The 22,919-nt window shown below is 52.4% G+C and overlaps 2 protein-coding genes and 1 long non-coding RNA gene across 8 annotated transcripts; 2 read left to right on the forward strand and 1 right to left on the reverse strand.

The window, feature by feature from the left end:
* Positions 1-1,873: 1,873 nt before the first annotated feature.
* LOC147357139 (uncharacterized) lies at positions 1,874-21,978 on the reverse strand. 5 transcript variants are annotated; one of them, XR_015143809.1, is made up of 6 exons: positions 21,321-21,978; positions 20,215-20,357; positions 15,313-15,498; positions 6,530-6,949; positions 5,789-5,906; positions 1,874-3,432 (listed from the first exon to the last, which is right to left on the reverse strand). It is a non-coding gene; the product is annotated as an uncharacterized LOC147357139 (long non-coding RNA). The 5 variants fall into 5 exon arrangements; XR_015143808.1 differs by having other exon boundaries at positions 5,789-6,949; XR_015143807.1 differs by having other exon boundaries at positions 1,874-6,949.
* Positions 2,258-15,855, forward strand: GOLT1A (golgi transport 1A). Its single transcript, XM_086345721.1, has 5 exons — positions 2,258-2,391; positions 12,233-12,324; positions 13,433-13,611; positions 14,796-14,859; positions 15,415-15,855. Exons 1-5 carry the CDS (start codon positions 2,367-2,369, stop codon positions 15,451-15,453), a joined length of 399 nt encoding a protein of 132 aa, XP_086201847.1. The 5' UTR covers positions 2,258-2,366; the 3' UTR covers positions 15,454-15,855.
* KISS1 (KiSS-1 metastasis suppressor) lies at positions 16,008-22,650 on the forward strand. Of its 2 annotated transcripts, XM_086345720.1 has the most exons (3): positions 16,008-16,982; positions 19,871-20,005; positions 22,230-22,650. In XM_086345720.1, the coding sequence occupies exons 2-3, from the start codon at positions 19,903-19,905 to the stop codon at positions 22,532-22,534; spliced, it is 408 nt and encodes a 135-aa protein (XP_086201846.1). In that variant the 5' UTR covers positions 16,008-16,982; positions 19,871-19,902; the 3' UTR covers positions 22,535-22,650. The 2 variants fall into 2 exon arrangements, with proteins under 2 accessions (XP_086201846.1, XP_086201845.1); XM_086345719.1 differs by having other exon boundaries at positions 16,008-20,005.
* The last annotated feature ends 269 nt before the right edge of the window (positions 22,651-22,919 follow it).

Consider the following 22,919-nt stretch of genomic DNA (forward strand, 5'->3'; position numbering starts at 1 on the left):
TACGGAGACATTGTGTCTTATTGTAATATTTTCTTCTTTATTATAATTACCTTTGAGGTGTTTAAATGAAGGCTGTAGACTAGTCATATCATCTATGAAACTGCACTGCAGGATAGAGGGCATGTTGCAAAGGGGATGCCAGCTCTAATGGGATTGAGAGCCACTGCTCTCCACCGAGAGAGAGGAGGTTAGGAACCGGTCAGCTTCTCCTTTTTCAGGCTCAGAGAAGGCGGAGGGACACAGCCGCATCTGCACAGCAGGTGGGCGGGCTAGAACCGAGCGTCCTGACTCGTTGTCCAGCCCCACCCCAAGCCTAGATTCATCTTTCCACAGCTCAGCCTCACAGTCCAGAGCCGGACAACGCTGGGGGAAAGGGGCGAAGCTGTGTGTCTAACACCCTTGGGACATTCTGCCCTAGAGTCAACTGAATCTGGCGCTCTCAGACGGTCAGCAACAGGTCTCAATTAGCTGCTTGTCGCCCCCGGCGTCTAGCGTGGGCATCAGCACAAAGCGATCCAACTGCTTACAAGATGAATCTATTAACATTGTTGTTCAGTCGCTCAGTTGTGTCCGACTCTTGGCGACCCCATGGACTGCGGCGCGCCAGGCTTCCACGTCCCTCACCGTTTCCTGGAGTCTGCTCAAACTCATGTCCACTGAGTCACTGATGCCCTCCAGCCATCTCATCCTGTTCATGGGGTTCTCAAGGCAAGAAAGCTGAAGTGGCTCGCCATCCCCTTCTCCCGTGGACCACGTTTTGTCAGAACTCTCCACCATGACCCGCCTGTCTTGGGTGGCCCTACACAGCATGGCTCATAGTTTCATTGAGTTAGGCGAGGCTGTGGTCCATGCGATCAGTTTGGTTAGTTTCCTGTAATTCTGGTTTTCTTTCTGTCTGCCCTCTGATGGATGAGTATAAGAGGCTTGTGGACCCTTCCTGATGGGAGGGACTGGCTGTGGGGAAAACTGGGTCTTGCTCTGGTGGGCAGGGCCATGCCCAGTAAATCTTTAATCTGATTTTCTGCTGATGGGTGGGGCTGTGTTCCCTCCATGTAGTTTGGCCTGAGGCCAAACTGGTAGGGGTAATGGCTGTAATGGCGACCTCCTTCAAAAGGACTTACACCAGCACCCTGAGCCTCCCAGGACTGCTGTGGCCAGTGCCCTGACCCCGTGCTGTCGACCCACACCCCACCAGAGACTCCCACACACACAGGCAAGTCTGGCTCAGTCTCTTGTGGGGTCATTGCTCCCTTCTCCTGGGTCCTGGTGTGCACAAGATTTTGTTCGTGCCCGCCAAGAGTCTCTGTTTCACCAGCCCTATGGAAGTTCTGCAATCAAATCTCGCTGCTCTTCAAAGGCAGATTCCCCGGGGATACTGAGTCCCTTTACTTGGGTAGTCTGGTGGGGCCTGGAACCTTCAGAGCAGTGAGAACTTCTTTGGTATGATTGTCCTCCAGTTTGTGAGTTGCCCACCTGGCGGCCCGACAGTGGGGCTCATGGTGACTCCTCCAAGAGGACCTGGGCCACAGGCCGCACCTCCCAGGACTGCTGCTGCCGGAGCCCCTGTCCCTGCAGCAGGCCCCTGCAGGAGACCTTCAGACACCACGGCAGGTCTGGCCCATCTCTTGTGGGGGTCACTGCTCCTCTCCCTCGGTCCTGGTGCATGCATGGTTTTGTTTGTGCCCTCCAAGCATCTCTGGGGGGCATGAGGTTTGATCTTAAACGCGATTGCACCCCTCCTACTATCGTGTTGCGGCTTCTCCTTTGCCTTTGGTTGTGGGCTATCTTTTTTGGTCGGTTCCAACTTGAATTTGCATTATGCATCCCTTAACACTGGCTGGAGGTATTACGGTAATACTGCTTTTGACTTCACTTCTGAGTTCATACTGCATTTATTAATGAATTTAATCAACAAATGAATTTATTAATAGTACTTTCCCAAAGAGAAACAGATCCCAACTCTTCCCACACCATCTACCAAACCATGTAAGGAAGCCAGGTACTTCCCTAAACAGTTCTTCCCTAAACAGTCCAAGATTTGCCAGAGAGATGGAAACTGCAGAACTCAGCCTCAGTGGATGGGTTGGGAGGAATTACAGGAGTCAGATGGGTGTGGACTTCCCAGAGGGAGGGAGCAGTGCCCTCCGGGAGAAACTGTGACTTTAAGCAGCCCTGTATGTGAGTGTATGTGGGTGAGTGTGTGTGTCTGTGTGCATGTAGGTGTGTGTCTGTGTTAATGATTTGCCAGAGGCTCATTTCACAACTTACCAAGGGTCAGCTTCCCTTGAGCATGTCCAGGTTCGGTCCCCAGGGCTCCTTGCCCCTGGCCAGCTTCCTCCTGGAGCGTCCCCCAGGCAGCCCTCGACATGATCTCCATTACCGAATGGCAGAGTGAGTGCTGGGGGCTGGGCCCATGCTTCTGAGGGGGCTGGGCTGGGGCGCGGGGAGGTGCGGCCCCTCCCAGCCTGGCCGGCCCTGGGGAACCTGCAAGGTGACCTCTGGAGCCAGTGGCTGGGAGCTGCCACGTTGGCCTCCTCCAGGCCGCAGGGCTGAGGCCAGCTGGGATCCCTGCCGTCCGGGGTGGGGGCTGCTCAGGGCTCCCAGGAGGCCAGAGGCTGCTGCCCAGAGGAACTGGCAGGCTCACCACTTTGATCCCATCCCCATTCAGGATTCTGAAACTGGGGGTACTGCAAGGGTGAACCTAGAAGGCCTCTTATTCAGACTTTTTCCCCCACAAACTGTTAAAGTCTCCTGTAGCCCTGGCACCTTCTTATCAGAAACTAAACTCAAATCCTCTCCCTAAATCACCCTGTCTTCACTCCTAAGTGTCTTTCCCATTTCTTGCCGAGAGAGGACAGGGAGGTAGTCCCCAGGGCCGGGAAAAGTGATGAGAACTGTGGCTCTGTGAGTTTCGCTTGGGTGAGTTACTTAAAGCCAGTGTCTCATCCGTGAACTGGAGACAGTATCCATTCATTCACTGTCTCCTCTATGTGCCAAGCACTGTGTTGGGCACAGCGTATGCACCAATGCATGAAACATATATTCTCTGCTTATACTCCAGGATGAGGAAACAGGTAACTAGCCGATGAAGAGGTCAGTATGTAGTATGTCAGGTGGTGATACACCCTCTGGACAAAAATAAAACAGGGTAAAGAGGCGTGCGAGTGACGAGTAGGAGGGGTTACTGCTTTGTATAGAGTGGTCACTAAACTCCCCAGGGAAAGTGCATGGGAATTGAGGGGGCAAAGCCACGTAGCTGTATGGAGGGAGAGATCTTCTTGGGAGAGGGGAACACCAGGGCCAAAGCCCGGAGGCATTGGGTAGGAACACAAGGCGGCTAGAGTGGGTGAAGCTCAGCGAGGACGGGAGAGCGGCAGGAGGCTGGTCAGGAGGCCACCCAGCAGCCAGGCTGCGTGAGGATTCCAGCTTCATCTGCAGAAGACAGGAAGCCGTTAGAAGAGTTTGTGCAGAGGCATGGTAGATCTGCTTACGTTTTTAAAAGATCCCTCTGAGTACTGGCCTGAGAGTAGACAGCAACAGAGAGGCCGGGTAAGAGGCAGGAGACGGTGACGGGGAGACGCTCTGAGCTGACAGATGGTGGGGAGACCAGGGTGGTAGCATCAAAGTGGTGGGAAATAGTGCTAGGCGTGCGCTGAGCAAACTGCCCAAAGGGCTTGCTGTGGATTGGATGTGGGGTGTGAGAGAAAGAACTCAGGAGTGCCTCCAATATTTACAGCCTGAGCAATTAGAAGGGTTGAGAAGGAAAGCAGGAGTTGGGTTTTAGACATGCTGAGTTTGTGGTCAAGTAGGTAGTCAGGTATATGAGTCTGGAAGGCAGAGAAATCTGGGAATTGCCAGCATACAGATAGTATTTAAACCATGAGATTGTCTGGCGTGCAGTTTCTCAGCCTCCCCACTACTGACATTTGCGGGCAGGGTAGTTCTTTGCAAGGCAGGAGACCCCAGTTCGATTCCTGGGGGGGGAAGTTCCACTGGAGAAGAGATAGGCTACCCACTTGAGTATTCTTCCCTTGTGGGCTCCCCTTGTGGTTCAGCTGGTTAAGAACCCGCCTGCAATGCGGGAGACCTGGGTTCAATTCCTGGGTTAGGAAGATACCCTGGAAAAGGGAAAGGCTACCCACTCAAGCATTCTGGCCTGGAGAACTCCATGGATTAGTCCGTGGGGTCACAAAGAGTCGGATATGACTTTCAGTTCTTTGTTTTAGGGGGGTCCAAAATCATTGCAGATGGTGACTGCAGCCACGAAATTGAAAGACACTTACTCCTTGGAAGGAAAGTTATGACCAACCTAGATAGCATATTAAAAAGCAGAGACATTACTTTGCCAACAAATCTAGTCAAGCCCAACAAGTCAAATCAAGTCCATCTAGTCAAGGCTATGGTTTTTCCTGTGGTCATGTATGGATGTGAGAGTTAGACTGTGAAGAAAGCTGAACACCGAAGAATTGATGCTTTTGAACTGTGGTGTTGGAGAAGACTCTTGAGAGTCCCTTGGACTGCAAGGACATCCAACCACTCCGTCCTAAAGGAGATCAGTCCTGGGTGTTCTTTGGAAGGAATGATGCTAGAGCTGAAACTCCAGCGCTTTGGCCACCTCATGCGAAGAGTTGACTCATTGGAAAAAACTCTGATGCTGGGAGGGATTGGGGGCAGGAGGAGAAGGGGATGACAGAGGATGAGATGGCTGGATGGCATCACTGACTCGATGGACGTGAGTTTGAGTGAACTCCGGGAGTTGGTGATGGACAGGGAGGCCTGGCGTGCTGCGATTCATGGGGTCGCAAAGAGTCGGACTGAGGACTGAACTGAACTGAAGTTCCTATTATAGGCTTTTAGCAGCATCCCTGGCCTCTCCCCACTAGATGGCAGTAGCACACTCTCACCACCGACTGTGACCATCAGCCTGTCTGCTGCTGCTGCTGCTAAGGCACTTCAGTAGTGTCGGACTCTGTGTGACCCCATAGACGGCAGCCCACCAGGCTCCCCCGTCCCTGGGATTCTCCAGGCAAGAACACTGGAGTGGGTTGCCATTTCCTTCTTGGGAACAGAATTGCCAACCACCATCTATCAGCCCTCCCCCCACCCACCAAGTTGAGAAACACTGACCTGGAGGAAAAATAAAGAGGGCTGAGGCCTGAGCCCGGGGACAAGCCTACATTTTATTAAACCAAAATGTGCTAAGTTCTAAGAAGAATGTGCTAAGTCAGTCCTGCGAGAGAGAAAAATGAGGCAACCAAATTAAGTCAGGAATGGAGAGAAGACCAAACTTCCCTGAGAAACTGACATTTACGTTGAGACCCGAAGGCGGAGTGTGTGTCAGCCAGATAACAAGTGGGAAGCAGCCCTGTGTACAGAGGCCCTGAGGTAGGAAGGCCCGTCCTGGAAACAAGGATGTGCTCGGAGTGTGGCGGGCGAGGATCATACTCTTGCCTGCCCTGCTCCAGGAGATGCAGTCGGAAAAGCAAGCCGAGGCCCCGTGATGGGCCCGGGAGCCGAGGCACGGCTGGGAGGACTCTTTCCTTCTAAGCCCACGGGAAGCCATGACGGATTGCCCGCTGCACTAATACGAGTAGACTGCATGTTTCCCAAGACCCCTGACGACTGTATGGAGAAGGGATAACGGGGGCAGGAACGCAGCAGGAGACTAACTGGGGAATGTCGCAGAGTGCAGGAAAGAGGAAATGGTGGTTTAGAATTAAGTCGTAAGCGTGGAGAGGAACGGACAGCTTTCAAGATACACTTGGGAGGAAGGAGCAATAACACTTACCTGTGGATCGAATGGGGAGCGGGTGGCGGAGCTGTGAGGCCACTGGGCTTCTGCCTTGAGCTGCAGGGTGGATGGTGATGACATTTTGTTCATTTGGGGAAAACTGAGCCAAGTGCAGCTTTAAGGAAGGAAACCAATAGCTCAGTTGGGACCTGTTGAGTTCAAGATGTCCTGAAGAGAGAAAAACATGCAGATATGCCAAGTAGGCAGCTGGATAGGAGTTTGGAAGCTCAAAGAAGCCAAGAGCTAGAGAGAGAAATATCGACATTGTCAGCACACAGGAGATACTTAAAGAAGTGGGAGTCCATGTGCAACTAGATTGAGAAGAGAAATGAGCTGGAGCTGAAGCCCTGAGTAGTTCAGACCCCGGGAGGGAGAGAGAGAAAGGGGAGCTGGCAAAGAAGCCTGGGAGGAGCGGCCAGAATAGCAGGAAGAAATCGAGAATATGGTGTCTCGGAGCCCACTAGAGGATGCTGCAAGAAGGGGGTAGCCAGCTGCTGACAGAGGAGGCCCGACCCCTATCCTTTGCACTTTGGATGTCCGGAGACCCTGGCCAGAGCAGTTCCTGCAGAGGGGGTGGGGGCAGGAGTGGGCTGGACAGGGCGTTCAAGTCACTTCTCTAGAGTCGGTCTGCTGGGTTCACACCCTGGTTCTGCTGCTGCTGGCTGTGCACCCCGGGGCCCAGGTTAACACCATTCACGTTTCAGTTCTGTCTGTGAAATGGGGGGCATGCATACCTACCGCATAGGCAGTTATGAAGACGAGATGAGTTAATACGCACGAAGCGCTTAGACTGCCTGGCACCATGCGCTCACCAGTGTTAACAATGACTACCATTCGTCAGCGCTGTTAATTCTGTAAAGAGAAACAGGCTCTTTCTCTTCCCCTTTCCCTCCTTCTTCAACAATTCCGGAAGCGGGGCAGTGCCCAGGGCGGGCGTCAGAGCGCTCCCCAGGTTGGTGGGTTCACGCTGGGTGGGGTTCAGCTGGCCAGGAGGAGGGGGGCGTCTGGCAGGGTCGTGGTGGAAGCTGGAGAGTCACTTTATGTGGAGGGTCCTGCAGACTCCGACTTCAAGAAACATCCTCAGTAGCGGTCAAATGGGAATCGTGCGTCACTGACAGTGGCAGGAGGAGAACACGGCATCACCTCTTGCTGATATTTCTGCATAACCCGAATACAGACATGTGGAGACATCAGACAAACCCAAATAGAGGGAGTGCTACTGGATGACCAGCTCAGATCTTCCAAGTGTCAAGGTCCTGTCAAGGAGAGACTGCAGAACTGTTCTAGACATAACAGTCTGAAGAGACAAGGCAAGCACATGCCACTTGTGACCCTGAACTGGACCTTTTTGCTGGGAATGGTATTATAGGGACAACTGATGAAACATGAATGGGGCTGAGCGCTGGATGGTAGTCATGTATCAGTGTTAATCTCCTGACCTCTAATAAGAGGTTTTTATAGTGGTCATAAAAACTTAAGATATTTTTGTCATTCAGATTGTGGTCTTCCTCCACAATATCCTGGCCCATGTTAAATAATCACAACAAGGTAGAAATACTTCTTGATCCTCAGTTTATTGTCTCTTCATGCATGGACGCTCAGTTGCTTCAGTCATGTCCAACTCTTTGCAAACCCATGGACCGTAGCCTGCCAGGCCCCTCTCTCCATGGGATTTTCCTGGCAAGAAAATTGGAGTGGGTTGCCATGCCCTCCTCCAGGGGATCTTTCTGATCCAGAGCTCAAACCCACTCTCCTGTGTCTCCTGCATTGCAGGCTGATTCTTTACTGCTGAGCCACTGGGGAAGCCCTTATTGTCCCTGAGGGTAGAAAAATCATGCAATGGAAAGAACACAAACTTCATAACGACCAAGGAGGTTGTATTTTGCCCAGTGTCTTGGGCTCTAAGAGATTTAATATGGGCAGGCATTCTAGAAGGTAGAAATAGGAAGCTTGAATAGATTACAGAGGTTTGTCAGAAACAGGAGGAATTGCTCTTTGTTGCAGATGGATTCTGGTGGTGGGGCAATATGTTGAGAGAAATGATGTTGTGCTGGTTCCTAACAAATCCAACTCTGCCAAAAGGGAGAACTAATTAGGCTGGCTTTTTTTTTTTTTTTGAATATGAGTTGAATGAGGTTTCAGTACAAATCTCATTTCTGTATTTTTAATGATTCTTTTAAGGAAAGCCTTTAGCCTTATTTCTACACTGGAACCGGTGTTAATTTCCTCCTAAGATCTGTATGATAACAAGTTGTTGTTTTTGTTTAGTCACTAAGTCGTGTCCAACTCCTTTGCGACCCCATGGACTGTAGCCCGCCAGGCTCCTCTGTCCATGGGATTTCCAGGCAAGAATACTGGAGTGGGTTGTTACTTCCTTCTCCAGGGGATCTTCCCAACCCAGAGATCGAACCTGTGTCTCCTGCATTTCAAGCAGATTCTTTACCCACTGAGCCATGGGCACAGATTAGGAAAGATTAATTACCTGAAAGACAATTGTGTTTCATTCTCTTTCAGTTGTAAATATAATGAAGCCAGTAAGCCTTGTCCTCATAATTCTGTTTTTATTTTGTTTTCTTAGTTCTGCTCTTAACAACCAAACTTTTAGCAACTTTTTACAACGCTCTATGGAGACATAGCAGTTTCAATCCCTGGGTTGGGAAGATCCCCTGGAGTAGAAATGGCAACCCACTACGGTGTTCTTGCCTGGAAAACCCCATGTACAGAGGAGTCTGGTGAGCTACAGTCCATGGGGTCACAAAGAGTTGGACATGACTGACTGACTGAGCACACACACATAGAAACATGGCAATAATACCAATTTCACAGAGATGCCGAGGATCAGTTCTGAGATGTTAGTTAACAAGTCCAGTAAAAATTTTATTTTTAAAATTTACCTATGTGTTTTCTTTTTAAAAATTAAGCTATTTTTAATAAAGCTATACATGTTGTAGTTGAAAAAGACACTCTAGCTCTTTCTCTATTCATCGTAACAAATGATTTTCATATTCAACAAAAAGAAAATAAGGCATTTTAGCTATATTAAGTAAATAAAGTGAGTTGCAAAACAATATAAACAATAAAATGTAAACTTTAAGTTGTACCTCATCAGTAATTTTTTTAAAAGGAAGCAACATATTCCCTTTACCATAGCATCAAAAAGAATAAAATCCTTAGGAATAAACTTAACTAAAGAGGCAAAAGTCTTGTACCCTGAAAACTAAAAAATGTTGCTAAAAGAAATTTTAAAAGATGCTAATATGTAGAATATTCCAGCAAATTTGGAAAACTCAGCAGTAGCCACAGGACTGGAAAAGGTCAGTTTTCATTCCAATCCCAAAGAAAGGCAATGCCAAAGAATGCTCAAACTACCGCACAATTGCACTCATCTCACACGCTAGTAAAGTAATGCTCAAAATTCTCCAAGCCAGGCTTCAGCAATATGTGAACCGTGAACTTCCTGATGTTCAAGCTGGTTTTAGAAAAGGCAGAGGAACCAGAGATCAAATTGCCAACATCCGCTGGATCATGGAAAAAGCAAGAGAGTTCCAGAAAAACATCTATTTCTGCTTTATTGACTATGCCAAAGCCTTTGACTGTGTGGATCACAGGAAACTGTGGAAAATTCTGAAAGAGATGGGAATACCAGACCACCTGACCTGCCTCTTGAGAAATGTGTATGCAGGTCAGGAAGCAACAGTTAGAACTGGACATCAAACAACAGACTGGTTCCAAATAGGAAAAGGAGTACGTCAAGGCTGTATATTGTCACCCTGCTTATTTAACTTATATGCAAAGTACATCATGAGAAACTCTGGGCTGGAAGAAACACAAGCTGGAATCAAGATTGCTGGGAGAAATATCAATCACCTCAGATATGCAGATGACACCACCCTTATGGCAGAAAGTGAAGAGGAACTAAAAAGCCTCTTGATGAATATGAAAGAGGAGAGTGAAAAAGTTGGCTTAAAGCTCAACATTCAGAAAATGAAGATCATGGCATCTAGTCCCATCACTTCATGGAAAATAGATGGGGAAACAGTGGAAACAGTGTCAGACTTTATTTTTGGGGGCTCCAAAATCACTGCAGATGGTGACTGCAGCCATGAAATTAAAAGATGCTTACTCCTTGGAAGGAAAGTTATGACCAACCTAGATAGCATATTCAAAAGCAGAGACATTACTTTGCCAACAAAGGTCCGTCTAGTCAAGGCTCTGGTTTTTCCTGTGGTCATGTATGGATGTGAGAGTTGGACTGTGAAGAAGGTTGAGCGCCAAAGAATTGATGCTTTTGAACTGTGGTGTTGGAGAAGACTCTTGAGAGTCCCTTGGACTGCAAGGAGATCCAACCAGTCCATTCTGAAGGAGATCAGCCCTGGGATTTCTTTGGAAGGAATGATGCTAAAGCTGAAACTCCAGTACTTTGGCCACCTCATGCGAAGAGTTGACTCATTGGAAAAGACTCTGATGCTGGGAGGGATCGGGGGCAGGGGGAGAAGGACAACAGAGGATAAGATGGCTGGATGGCATCACTGACTTGATGGACGTGAGTCTGAGTAAACTCCGGGAGTTGGTGATGGACAGGGGGACTGGCGTGCTGCAGTTCATGGGGTCGCAAAGAGTCGGACACGACTGAGCGACTGAACTGAACTGAACTGAACTGAATATGTAGAAAGACCCATATTTGTGGATTGGCAGACAATGTTGTTGTTAAGCTGTCAATACTATCCAGAGCAGTCTACAGATTTATTGCAATAATCGATCAAAATCCCAATGACATTTTTTGCAGAAATAGAAAAATTCATTCTTAAATACACATGAATCTCAAGGAATCTTGAATAGCCAAAGCAATCTTGAAAAAGAAGAACGAAGTTGGAGGTTTCAAACTTCTTGATTTCGAAACTTATTACAAAGCTACAGTAATCAAAGCAGTGAGACTGGCAAGAAGACAAACAGAGAGAAGGATGGAATGTAAAAGAGAGCCCAGAAACAAGCCCTGGCATACCTGGGCACATGGTTTTCAACAAGGGCACCAAGACCACTCAGTGGAGAAGGGACAGTCTTTTCAACAAATGATGTTGGGGAAACTGGATATTCACAGGCAAAAGAATGAAGCTGGAGCCTTACCTTACACCACATATAAAAATTAAAGTTCATTTTAGCTCTAAGTAAGATCTAAAACAGTTCTTAGAAGAAAACAGAAGAGAAAGGCTTCACAATGCTCGATTTGGCAATTATTTCTTGGGTGTGATACCAAAAGCTCAGGCAACTACAGAGAAAATAAAAACATTGGACTATATAAAAATTTAAGACTCCTGTGCATCAAAAGACACGAGAGAGTGAAAAGGCAACCTACAGAATAGGAGAAAATATTTGAATAGGATAGGAAATATAGGAATAGGAAAAATATTTATCATATATCCGATAAGGGGTTACTATCCAAAATATACAAAGTACTCCTATAACTGAACAATAAAAAATCCAAACAACCTGTTTTAAAAATGAGCAAAGGCCTTAAATAGACACTTCTCCAAAACAGATACACAAATGACCAACAAGTGCATGAAAGATTCTCAACATTAGTAATCATCAAGGAAATGCAAACCACAGCCTCAGTGAGATACCACTTCACACCCTTTAGGATGAATGCTATCAGAAACAAAACAGAGCAAAAACCAGAAAGTAACAAGTGTTGGTGAGGATGTGGAGAAGTTGGAATCCCTTGCACATCACTACTAGGAACGTAGAATGGTGTAACTTCTGTGGGAAATAGTATGGGGCAGTCACTTTGCTGGCTGCGGTACAGACTTCCAGGTGATGATCTGGTCGATGACTTCTGTTTCCCTATCAAGTGTGAAGGGTCATCACTGGAAAGTCGGTGACCAGAGCAGTTTAGAAAAGAAAGGAGAGGCTGTGAGAATCATCAGGAGGACAAGCCTCCTGAGCAATAGGCCAGGCCAGCTGAGCAGGTCTGAGGTCCTCTGGGGCTGTGGCGATGAGTCTTTGGTGCTACTCTTTCACCCGGGTGTGAGCTGGCATCAAGTGGCTCCCAACTACAAGAAAACAGGGACAGAGCAGGCAACGGGTTGTGTTCAGCCGGAGTCACAACCCTGATAATGATCTGGCAGAGAAGAAGTCAGAAGATCTTGAAGACAAGAGGGAACTGCAAATAGAAGCAGCGAGGGCAGCACCGGCTTCCTGTGGTGAGGGCAGGGTGTGGGCAGGGCCCAGCAGCAGTTTCCAGGCGCTAAACGGAGGCTTGTGCCCACCTGCCCCTTCCTTCCCATCCTCCTCTGAGAGCATGGAAGCCAAGGTTCCGGGTGACAGCAGAGCCACCCTGCCTCCCACCCCCGGAGGGCACCTGTCCAGGGACGACGGGGGCAGCTGCAGCATCCCAGCTTGCTCCCCAAACCCATCCCACCACAACTTCCTTGCCCATTGCAGAGATTGGTGTGGGCACCACTGGCTTCGGCATCTTCTTCATCCTCTTTGGAATGCTCCTGTACTTTGATTCGGTGCTGCTGGCCTTCGGAAATGTGAGTCTTCCAGCCCTGTGAACCTGCGTGAGGTCTCCACTGCCGGGAGGGTCGGCCCCGAGTTTACTCAGATTGGGTCCAGCCAGGCATCGTGTGCCACCTGCGTTGGGCAGGCAAGGGCTGGTGGCTGGGGATGGACAATAAGGCCTCCCGGGCACAGAGGACCTGAGGACCTGGATTCTCATGCTAAGCTCCGGGTGAGGCCCTGGGCTGGGGGTGGGGGGCGGGAATTCAGATGAATCCGACACTGGCCCTCCCTTCAGAATCCCACCACCCAGGGAGGGGAATGTGACATCAACCTCATGGCTGGGGAGGAAGGCAGGGGCAGTGGTAAAGTCACTGTAAGATAAATACACCTAATATAGAAAGAGGTGCTTGGGGGAAAGAGTACGCACAGTGAGAGAAGGACGAGAAAGAATTTAAAGAAAGAGTGTGGGGAGGATAAAGCACTTCCAGGTGGGTGGATCTGCTAGAGCAGAGGTATGGAGAAGACGGGAAAGCACGGAACATGCTGGAAGAGGGCCGAGAGCTCAGTCTGACAGGAGCCCGAGGCGCTCGCAGGGCTCGGGAGGAGCCTGGCTGAGGTGGCGACAGGCCGCGGGGTGGAGGGCCGGGGCTCCACCAGCTCCCTGGGACTCGGGTGTGGCTGCCCAACCTACTCAGGCCTGGCTTCAGCCTCTGTGAAATGGAGTCTTTTCCGCGTTACTTGGGAGGTGTGACGAGAAATATCATACGTGAGGAAGTGCTTGGGATCCAAGAAACCAGGCTGAGCTGGGTGACAAGCGAGAGGCCTCCAAAGGCCTCGGGTTCCCTGCCTCTGGGTCCTTCTGCCCATCACCAGCCCCAGTAACTCGGGGCTCCCGCTGGCTCGCCCTCACTGATACATCGGCCTCTGAAGAAGGAGCAGGTCCCGCCCCCCAATCTGGTGCGGCTCTGGGCCTGGCCATGGACTCTGCGGGGGGCGGGGGTCCCGCAGCCAGCGTGCCTGCTCTCACCCTCCCGACCCCTCTGCCCCCCATCCGGTGCGGCTCCGCGCCTGGCCACGGACTCGGGGGCTCGGAGCCAGCGTGCCCACTCTCACCCGCCTGACTGCTCTCCCTCCTCACAGCTGCTGTTCCTGACTGGCCTCTCTCTCATCATCGGCCTGAGGAGGACGTTCTCCTTCTTCTTCCAGAGGCACAAATTCAAGGGCACCAGCTTCTTCCTGGGGGGCGTGGTCATCGTCCTGCTGCGCTGGCCTCTCTTGGGCATGTGCCTAGAAACCTATGGCTTCTTTAGCCTCTTCAGGTGAGAACAGGTCCCGGGCCTCGCGATGGGCACCCCAGGGCCTCTGAGCAGCTGAGCTCAGGCTCCAGCGGGTGTGGGCAGCGTGACTGGCAGTGCGTGCAGAAGCCGGACTTTATCCCGAAAGAGGCGGAGACTCAGAAGGGCTGGGAACAGGGGTGGGCCCCTGGTGGACACTGCGAGCTGGAGGAACAGGCACACCCACCAGCAAACATGGAGTGCCTGCTGTGTGCCCATCACTGTGCCCAGCACCTGGGAGTAGGCCCACGACCTGCCCGCAAGCCTAGCAGTCAGACAGGGACAGTGAACTCACATCTGTGAAGCCCCTCACAGGCACGGAGCAGGCTCACAATTTTCCTCTCATTCTGTCATCTCCACAACCCACCGTAGGGCTGTCCTCTTGTAGATAAGGAAACCAAGGCCCAGAGAGGCTGCCGCTGCCTGAACTCTCACAAGGAGCATGCAGAGGATCTGAACTTGATCCAAGTGTGGATCAAAAGTGCGAGTGGGGCCTCTGCAGACTCAGTAGTTCTAGCCAAAAGTAAACCTTGACAAAGACAGCTTGCAGCAGCATTGAAGGGAGAAGAAAATCACAGCTACCAGAGACCTCAGAAATGCAAGTGGACCTCAGGGAACCGAGGTCCAAGGAAAGGAAGTAGTTCAGCCAGAATTCAGATCTCTATTCCCTCCCCACACCAGCCTCTGTGCCCCCAAGCCCTTTGGAGGGTCACCATTCTTGCCAGGGGAGGGGTGTGGGGAGAACAGTCTGAGCACAGCCCCCAGTGGTGATCCGTGCCGGGGCTTGGAAACCTGTGGCTGCTGGTTCACAGCCAGTCTAGGGAGAGACGACTAACAAAAATAAACATTTCCCAAGCAGTTCTTTGTGGAGATGTGGATGCTATTACTATTAACCCCATTTTACAACTGAAAACAGATTCAGAGGTGTTAAGGAATTTGCCCAAGGGCCAGTGAGAGGTGGAGTCCAGATGGGACCCCAGGAGTCTGATCCCAAGGCCTTCATTCATAACTACCCCACCGTACTGCCTCTTGAAAAGCAGGGGTGCAGAGCCATGCCTACCCAGGGTCCAAGGGCCTGCTCTCCCAGGAGCCAAAGCTGGAGCCTGTAGCAGGACCTCAGCCTCCCCTCCGGCTCATCCCTGATCCCCCCTCCGCCTCTCTGCTCCTAGGGGCTTTTTCCCTGTTGCCTTTGGCTTCCTGGGCAGCGCCTCCAACATCCCCTTCCTGAGTTCGGTAAGTGAATCATGTGAATGGCTTGGTGGTGGTCCTTGGGGAGGGGGAAGCACACGGACTTGGTGAAGCTGCAGAGGATCCTTTCCCATCTCCCCTCAAAACCCCTCCCCAGCTGGCCCGTCTCAGCCCCTTTTCTCCGGCAAGAGCGGATGAGGGTTCTGTGAGCAGTTGTGCCAAAGGTGTGGGTGTTGGGAATGGTGTCGGTCAACAGCTCCCTGTTAGAGCCAAAGAAACGGAGCCTTAAGGGGTCTCAGTGACCCAGCAGAAAGTGCCAGATTCCTGGAGAACTGGGCCTCTATCCTTTTCTTGGGGCAGGGGGTGGTCCCCGGCCCCGCCCCTCCCCTCTCTGAAGCACCTGGAGTGAAGAGAACACAGCCCTCTAGAAGCCCAGGGAGGCCCTCGGCCGCCCCTCGACACGCCCGCCCCCGGCACACCCCGCAGCCCCCTCCATACCTGCACCTGGCACTCCAGCTCTCAAGGCTGGCTTCATAATGACCTGGATATTGAGTCTGCTCCCCGCTCTTTGTCTGGAGTAATGATTCTTGCCTCCCACAGCTGTTCCAGAGGCTTCAAGGCACCAGTTCAATGGTCTGAACAGCAGAGATGCACTCCTTGAACTTGGATCACTGGGCGAGGGGGCTGGAAAGGAAATGGGAGACATCTCGCAGGCGCCCACCCCGCACTGACTCATTCCCCTGACGCATCCGGACCTCTCCAGGTCCAGAAGGACGGACGGAGCCGAGGGACTGACCTCGATCCCCAAGCCAATGCAGGAAGCCATCAGGACTGCTGGGAACAGAGACCCAGGGCCCACGAGAGGAAAAGCAGAGATTAAACCCCTAAGCTGTGAACGTGCCCGAGACTCAGTGTCTCTAGCCCACTAAGCCCACTCTCTGACTCAGGGTGGGCGCACAGACATCACTCCGCCCAAGGAGGGGCAGGCCAGCCCTCACGGCCCATCATTAAACCCTGGTGTTTACCAGCCCTAATGAGGGAGATAAGATGTTTGCAGCTGTTAAACAAGGGATGAGTATTAATCCCCAGGATGGTGGGAAGTGCTTCCCAGCTACTGATTAGGTGGATGTCTGCACAGCACACTCTCCAGGCAGCTTCTGTGCTGGGGTAGAGGGCTGTGCCCCTACCTTCTAAGAGCCCCAGTCTGTCTTGGGAAGCCCCTCATCTAAGGGTAAAGCACACTCTCGCAGGCCCAGGAAAGAGTCAGGAATCCCCTGCAATGAGCACATTTAATACGTTTCTGTGAGGGCCCCTGCGTCTGTGCAGAACCAGGGAGCGGGTGCTGAAGATGCAAGGAAAGCAGACCTCCCCACTTTGAAGAGAGGTTCACGGCGATTTCAGAATGGCGAGGCTGTGGCTCCACAGGATGTGGCCGAGGTGCTGCAGGAGCCGCAGGTCACACACCCTCACCTGGAGAGCTCTCCTCCGTTCCCTCAGCACTCCCCGGGACACCCGCCTTCTGCCTTTTTGCGCTGCCTTCCTAGCTGGCTGCTCTCATGCCTGTCTTGCCCATCTGACCACCGCACGTTCCTCTCCAAACCCTGAGCTGAGCTCAGGAATTGCTTGGGGAAAGAAGGGAGCAGAGAAGAAAAAAGAGACAATCCCCCTACCAAGTCCTAGACCCCAGCCCCCAACCCAGAAGCTGCTGTCTGGTCAGAGACCCCAGCTGAGCTGCCAGGGCTGGGGGGTCACGGGGGACAAGCGTGCCGAGCCTCCCCCATCCTCAAACAGTCCCTTTCCACGTTGTTTGCGGGCAGAGTGGATCTGTGAGTGGGCCTGGGGTGAGGAGGCTGCAAAGAACTATTAGGAATCAGAAAGCCAGCCCTGGAAGACTCCTGGAGAGGGAGCAAAAGGCTGATTTTAGCCACGGGCACCAGGAGGCAGGAGGCAGGAGCCAGCAGCAGGGAGCAGGAGGGCTGCACTCTCCGAGGGGCTGGGGGCGGGCAGAGGTGGGTCTGTGCCTGCAGACGTCACCCCGGGCTTTATAAGGGACAGGATCAGGGCATCGGTGAGAGTGAGCCCAGGAGCCCAGCTCGCCTGCCTCCAGGTGCCCCCCCGCCCAAGTGGTGTCATCCTTTGGAGACCCCTCAGGACACAGCCAAGGCAAGGTAGGTGGCCGCAGCCTCCACACCAGGGGAGGGGTCTGGCCGGACCCAGGGAGGCTCACGAGGTGGGAGCAGGCATGTGTCCAGGCAGGCCAAAGGGGTGCTGATCTTCCCTGATGACTGGGATGTCAGGGTAAATACACTGACTTGCACTTTTTGAAACCAGGACCTTGGGGGTTACTTTCTGGGGAGTGACTGCAGTGAATGAGCTCCCCGTGGCTGGGATAAGGGGTCACAGAGGCGTCTGGAGGGGCCTGGGGAACACGGGGGGCTCCTCTGGGCAGTTCCCCGTTGCGCAGATGGCAAACACAGACATAAACAAAGAGCTCGTGAGTGCCCTGCCAGCCCCGGCACTAGGAGATGGGGTCACCCCAGAAGGGAGCCACCCCACCCCAAAAGCTTTCCAAGCAAGCCTGGAGTTTCCGTTACTCTCTAGGTTCAAAACCCCTGGGACAGCGGGACCACAAAATCGCCACTGTGGCCCTTGGAAGCTGATGGTTCTTTTCCAAACAGTTCAGTTCCACCACATGTTAAAAGCCCCTGTGCGCAGGACAGGTAGGAGGGAAAAAGCAAAGTCCTCACACGGCGCCCATGCAAGCACTACCTCTGCTGGGATGGGGAGGACGCAATACAAGTGAGAGGAGCGTGAAGGAGGAACACCACCTTCTAACCACACAGCTTGGCCACTGCCCCTCCCTCATGTACCACCCTGCTTCTGAAGAGCAGCCTGAATTCTCCATCCGAAAGCTCATCTACACACACTCCAGTCTGACTCACACTGCTCCGAGATGAAGCCTCTGGTGGCCCCTTTCCCAGCCTCATCGCTCACTCTCTCCCCAGCCAACACCCACCCCCCCCCCCCCGGCAGGCTGGAGGGCGGCACTTCCCTCTTCTCCTGGCGTCGGCTTCCTTGCTGGGACTGCCGTCAATGAACCTTTATTCACCTGGCTGACTTGTGCTCAGAAACTCAGCTCAGGCGCCACCCCCGCAGAAAACCTGCCTGGACCCTCCAGGTCAGGCTCCGGTGGGCTCTGAAGCACCCCGGGCGGCCTGCAGTGCTGCCTGCTCCCCACCAGTCTATCTTTCATTGTTTGATGGACAATCTCAAAGTGCCTGATGACTTTTCCAAAGAGACATCAGACTTGGGAGCTAGAAGAGCCGGAGGAGGGCAGTGGAGGATAAGAAGGCAAGGGGGTGAAAAGGGGCTCAGGGTCTCCCCGACCCCACCCACGTGCTCACAAGCCTCCGGTCAATCACTGGCCATGTTACCTTGAGACGGTCTGCTTATGACTCAATTTCTTGCACTAGATCTCAGGAGAAGGCCCGGGGAAGGTGTGCAATACCTGTTGTTGTTACCAGGAATGATTTCTGAACTGACCTGGACCCTGTGCATCCATGGTCTAAAGCCACAATAGAAACAGTTTTACACTCTTCTCTCTAGTGGATTGAACCTGTCTCCACTCCACACCCTGCCCCAGGCCTTAAGGCTGGTGCAGAAAGCCATGATCTGGGTTTCAGGGTACCACAGAGTCAAAGTCTACAAGGAAAGTGACCATCTGAGGGGACAGTTAGTGGCCAGTCTGATCCAATGCTCTTATTTTTCACAGGTAACAATAAGATCCAGAGATTGGGGGTGGACCTGTTCTAATCTCACAGGAGGGAGGGAGGAGCTGCAGCCACATTTGAGTCCTTCTGATACCATTCTTATCCTACCCCATACTTGCATCTCGGAGGGAGCAGGAGGGGACTGGGGCGCAGGAGCAAGAACAGAGGGATGGATGGGCTGAGCTGCCACTGGCAGCCGATGGGTACAAACAGCTCCCCCACCCACTTCCCCCGGACCGCACAGGGAGGTCCGGCCTTAGATCCGGCACCCACACCCGTTCCGCTCAGCCTGCAGTGCTGCCTGTTCTCCACCCATCTGTCTTTCATTGTGTTTGCTGGGCAGTCTCAAAGTGCCTGATGACTTTTCCAAAGAGAAATCAGCCTTGGGAGCTGGAAGAGCCAGAGGGGGGCAGTGGAGGATGAGAAGGGAAGAGGGTGAAAAGGGGGTCAGAGGCTACAGCTCCCCCCTCAACTGCCAAGATCACACAGTCAATTAAATCCATACCCTCTCAGGGCCCGCAGAGAACAGAATGTGGAGACAATCGACCTGATCCATCAGGGAAAGCCTTTTTCTCTTTCCTGAATTATAGGCAATAAGACAATTTAATGATGGTTTTCAAGGCTATGAAGGGTTATGAGAGCAAGCAAGATGATTACCTCTTCCTTTTTTCTTGAAAAAGGAAAAAAAAGAAGTTCCTGTTACAGCAAGAGGGGCTGGGCCAGATTTAGAAAGGCACGCTCCAGCTGGGAGAGTGGAGCATGGAGAGCTGTGATTCCGGCAAAGCCTAGCGTGCAGGCAAGAGGCCCCTGCTCCCAGGCCAGGGAAATGGCCGGGGCCTCAGCATCCTGCACTCAGTGCAGCTCTTTGCCCACCTCACTTAACCCCTCCCTGCTCATCGTTACACTGCATCTCACTCCTCGTTTTTCCAACATTCCTCTCAAGCAAACCCGAAGTTCAGAACCCTGGCCATTTTCCAACCTGAGCAGTCCTGCCCCTTCCACAAGTATGGCTCCTCCCTCCCTTCTTTCCTTCCTAACTTTACTGGCCTTGCCTGGCAGGAGGCCCTCCCTGATGATCTTCACCTTAGCATGAGTTTAGCTTGAACTATATGGCGCGAGGGCTCTCAGTCCTATTTCCATGCTGTGTTGGTTCAGGCTTGTCCCTCCACGGGCAGGGTTGTCTCCTCCCTTCCAGGTGCCTGCTGCACGCGGGGCTCTGCCCCAGGGCCTAGCCCAGGCAGCGAGCCTAACCCCGTTCCTCCTCCCTCTCTCTGTCTTGGACTCAGGGCACTTCCAAGACCTGCATCTTCTCACCAGGATGAACGTGCTGCTTTCCTGGCAGCTGATGCTTCTCCTTTGTGCCACCGCCTTCAGGGAGACATTGGAAAAGGTGGCGCCCATGGAGAATCCTAGAACCACAGGTATGAGTTGTCTGGGAAGAAGGTTGGGAGGGAGCAGTGAATTGATGCAAAATGAGAGTTGCCACATTTTTCAGAGATGGCTAGTCTGCTGCTATGAATGTAAAGCTGCACAGTGGAAACCTAAGGTGACACATGCAACACACACGGGGCTCCACTAGCCTTGCGAGCAAGAGACGGATTTCTGCCGTTACAGACGTCAGGAGGCTCACCCAAGTGCAGGTGCTTGGTAACCCCCGAGCTCCTTCACGGGCTTCTCTGCTCGATGCCAACCGCTCCTCTGTGCAGATCTGCTGGGCAGGCATTTACTATGCAAGTCTATCTTATCAGTGACCTCAGTTCCTTTATGGGGAATCTGAAAAAAAAAAAACAAAAAAAACCTACACAAAAGGATAGATCCTTAATACCTCTCAATCTTATGAGTTCATTGTGGGATTGAAGAGCTGGAGAAACTGAGGCCCAAAGAGGTAAAGAAACCTTCCCAAAGTCACTCAATCCAAGGCTGCAGAAACCCAGCAGGTGCTGAGCTCTCCCCAAGAGGGCCCTCTACAGGGCGTGAGCTAGTGGTCACCCCCAAGTCAGGAATCAAGGTTTAATGCTGCTTGGTGGTCAGCCTGGCCTCTTGGGACCTGTGTTCCTCTCCAGCGATGGAACGTGCACCATTCTTTCTACACAAGATGTCCTTGTGCCCATAGATATCCCAAAGGGGGCTTCCCTGGTGGCTCAGTGGTCAAGAATCTGCCTGCCAATGCAGGAGACACGGGTTTGATTCCTGGTTTGGGAAGGAAAACCAAGCCCAAGCACCACAACTACTGAGCCTGTGCTTTAGTGCCCAAGAACCACAGCTAGCGAAGCCCGCACACGTGAGATGTGTGCACACTTGAGACTCCACAAGAGAAGCCACTGCCAAGAGTAGCCCACCTGCCACGACTAGAGAGTAGCCCCTGCTCGCTGTAACTAGAGAAAGCCCATGTGCAGAAGACCCTGTGCTGCCAAAACTAAAATAAATAAATTAAAAAAAAAGATGTTCCAATGCAAAGAGATCGTGGACGCGGGCGTCCCTTGCCAAGAACATCTTCTCTCCTGGGACCAGGTGCTCTTTCTGGGTAAGGCTGGATCCCCCGGAGAATAATGTCATCACCGCCCTGGGGACACTGAGCTCTTGGCTCTTTTTGGCAAAACCTTTTAGGTGATGCTAAAAACAGTGATGCCTAAGTAATGATCCACCTGCTGGGATGATGGCTGTAGCTGGACAAGAGGTCCTCGTCCCTCCCATCTCAGCCAGGCCCAGGGCCCTCCTTGGAAGAGTATCACTCACCCTGGGCCAGACTCACCCACGCTCCTCTCCTCCAGAGAGTGCCGGGGCACTGAAGAGCAGGGCTCAGAGTCAACTATCCTCCTCCACCCAACACACACCCACTCACACCCCAGACCGCATTTCCACCTATCCCTGGCCACAACTGGCTGGGGCCATTGTCTCCTGAGAGCTAGCTGCACTATCTTACTGCTAACAATTTAATGAACTTAATGAGCCTTGCATGTGAAGTGCCTTCCAAGTTAGCCTCATTAGCCCTCAGTGTGAAGGGGAGAGATTACACGTGGAGTAGGGGAGGTGAGCTGGTTGAGGTGACCCAGTTCCCCTTCTTTGCTGAAGCCCTGATATAGCTTATTAGGGGTCACATTTGCTGAGGGTGTGGGAGCACAGTGGTCTTTGCTTCGCTTTCTTCATTTGTATGACTGCAAGCCTTTCATTAGTTTTTATATATTTAACAAGGCTTTTTGAGGCCCTGCTATGAGCAAGGCACTCTGAAAGACTCAGATGAGTGGACATGGCCCCAACCACCCCGAGGAGCTCGGTCTAGTAGGAGCCTGATGAAAAGCAGGGGTACAGGGCCAGCCAGCCGTGAAGAGAAGTGAAGCTGATTATTTCCAAGCTCTATCCTGCTTGCTTCCTTAAAAAAAAAAAAAGAAGAAGAAGAAGAATTCAATGTAAAAGACACTCAAGAAAATCCTGTGAAATATCTGAAATCATAGCTATGTTGAAGGAGAGAGGAGCAAACGGACTAGTCACCCAAGCTAAGATGCTGCTGGTGCCCAGCGTGGAGCGCTGAGCTTCCTAGGGGTCAAGCGACAAAAGGGAAGCCGAAGATGGGGATGTGAGGAGGTGGTCCAAAGCCTTTCTCCGGGCCCCCGCCTCACTCAGCATCTCCCTGTGGCTCTGTCCTAGGCTCGCAGCTTGGACCCGCGACGCTCCGGGAGCCCTGGGAGCAGAGCCCGCAGTGCGCGGCGGGGAAGCCCGAGGTGGCCGGGCCTCGGCCTCGGGGGGCCGCGCTGTGCCCCCCTGAGAGCTCCGCGGGCCCCCAGCGGCTGGGCCCGTGCGCCCCGCGAAACCGCCTGATCCCGTCTCCGAGGGGCAAGGTGCTGGTGCAGCGGGAGAAGGACGTGTCCGCCTACAACTGGAACTCCTTCGGCCTGCGCTACGGCAGGCGGCAGGCGGCGCTGCCCGGGAGCCGCAGCGCCGCGCGGGGCTGAGCGCCGAGGTAGGGCCTTCGCCTCCAGCCCCACCCGGGCCGGAGTGGGGCGGGCAGGGCAGGGCTGTCGAGCTGCAATTTGTGTCCCGAAGCAATAAAGGGAATGCTGCCGACTCACCTGCGTGTGACCTGGGGCTCATTTTTGCAGGTGGCGCGGGTGAGATTGTTACCCTGTCTCTCAACTGCATCTTTAGCTGGTTTTAAGGTGGCTTTATCATCTTATCGAGGTCAGTGCTTTTCAAACTAGAGGTGGTGAAGGACCAGCTTGTTTTTCCCCCAATGGGGCAGATCAGTACTATTACACACACATACACACGCACACACACACAGAATCTAAGACTTTAAAAAACAACCAAAAAGAAACCCCAGTTGGATGCTGCTTGGGT

This window comes from Bos grunniens, chromosome 16 (genome assembly GCF_055505025.1).
Source record: "Bos grunniens cultivar Pamir isolate PY7600 chromosome 16, Bosgru_T2T1.0, whole genome shotgun sequence".
NCBI classification, from domain to species: Eukaryota; Metazoa; Chordata; class Mammalia; order Artiodactyla; family Bovidae; genus Bos; species Bos grunniens.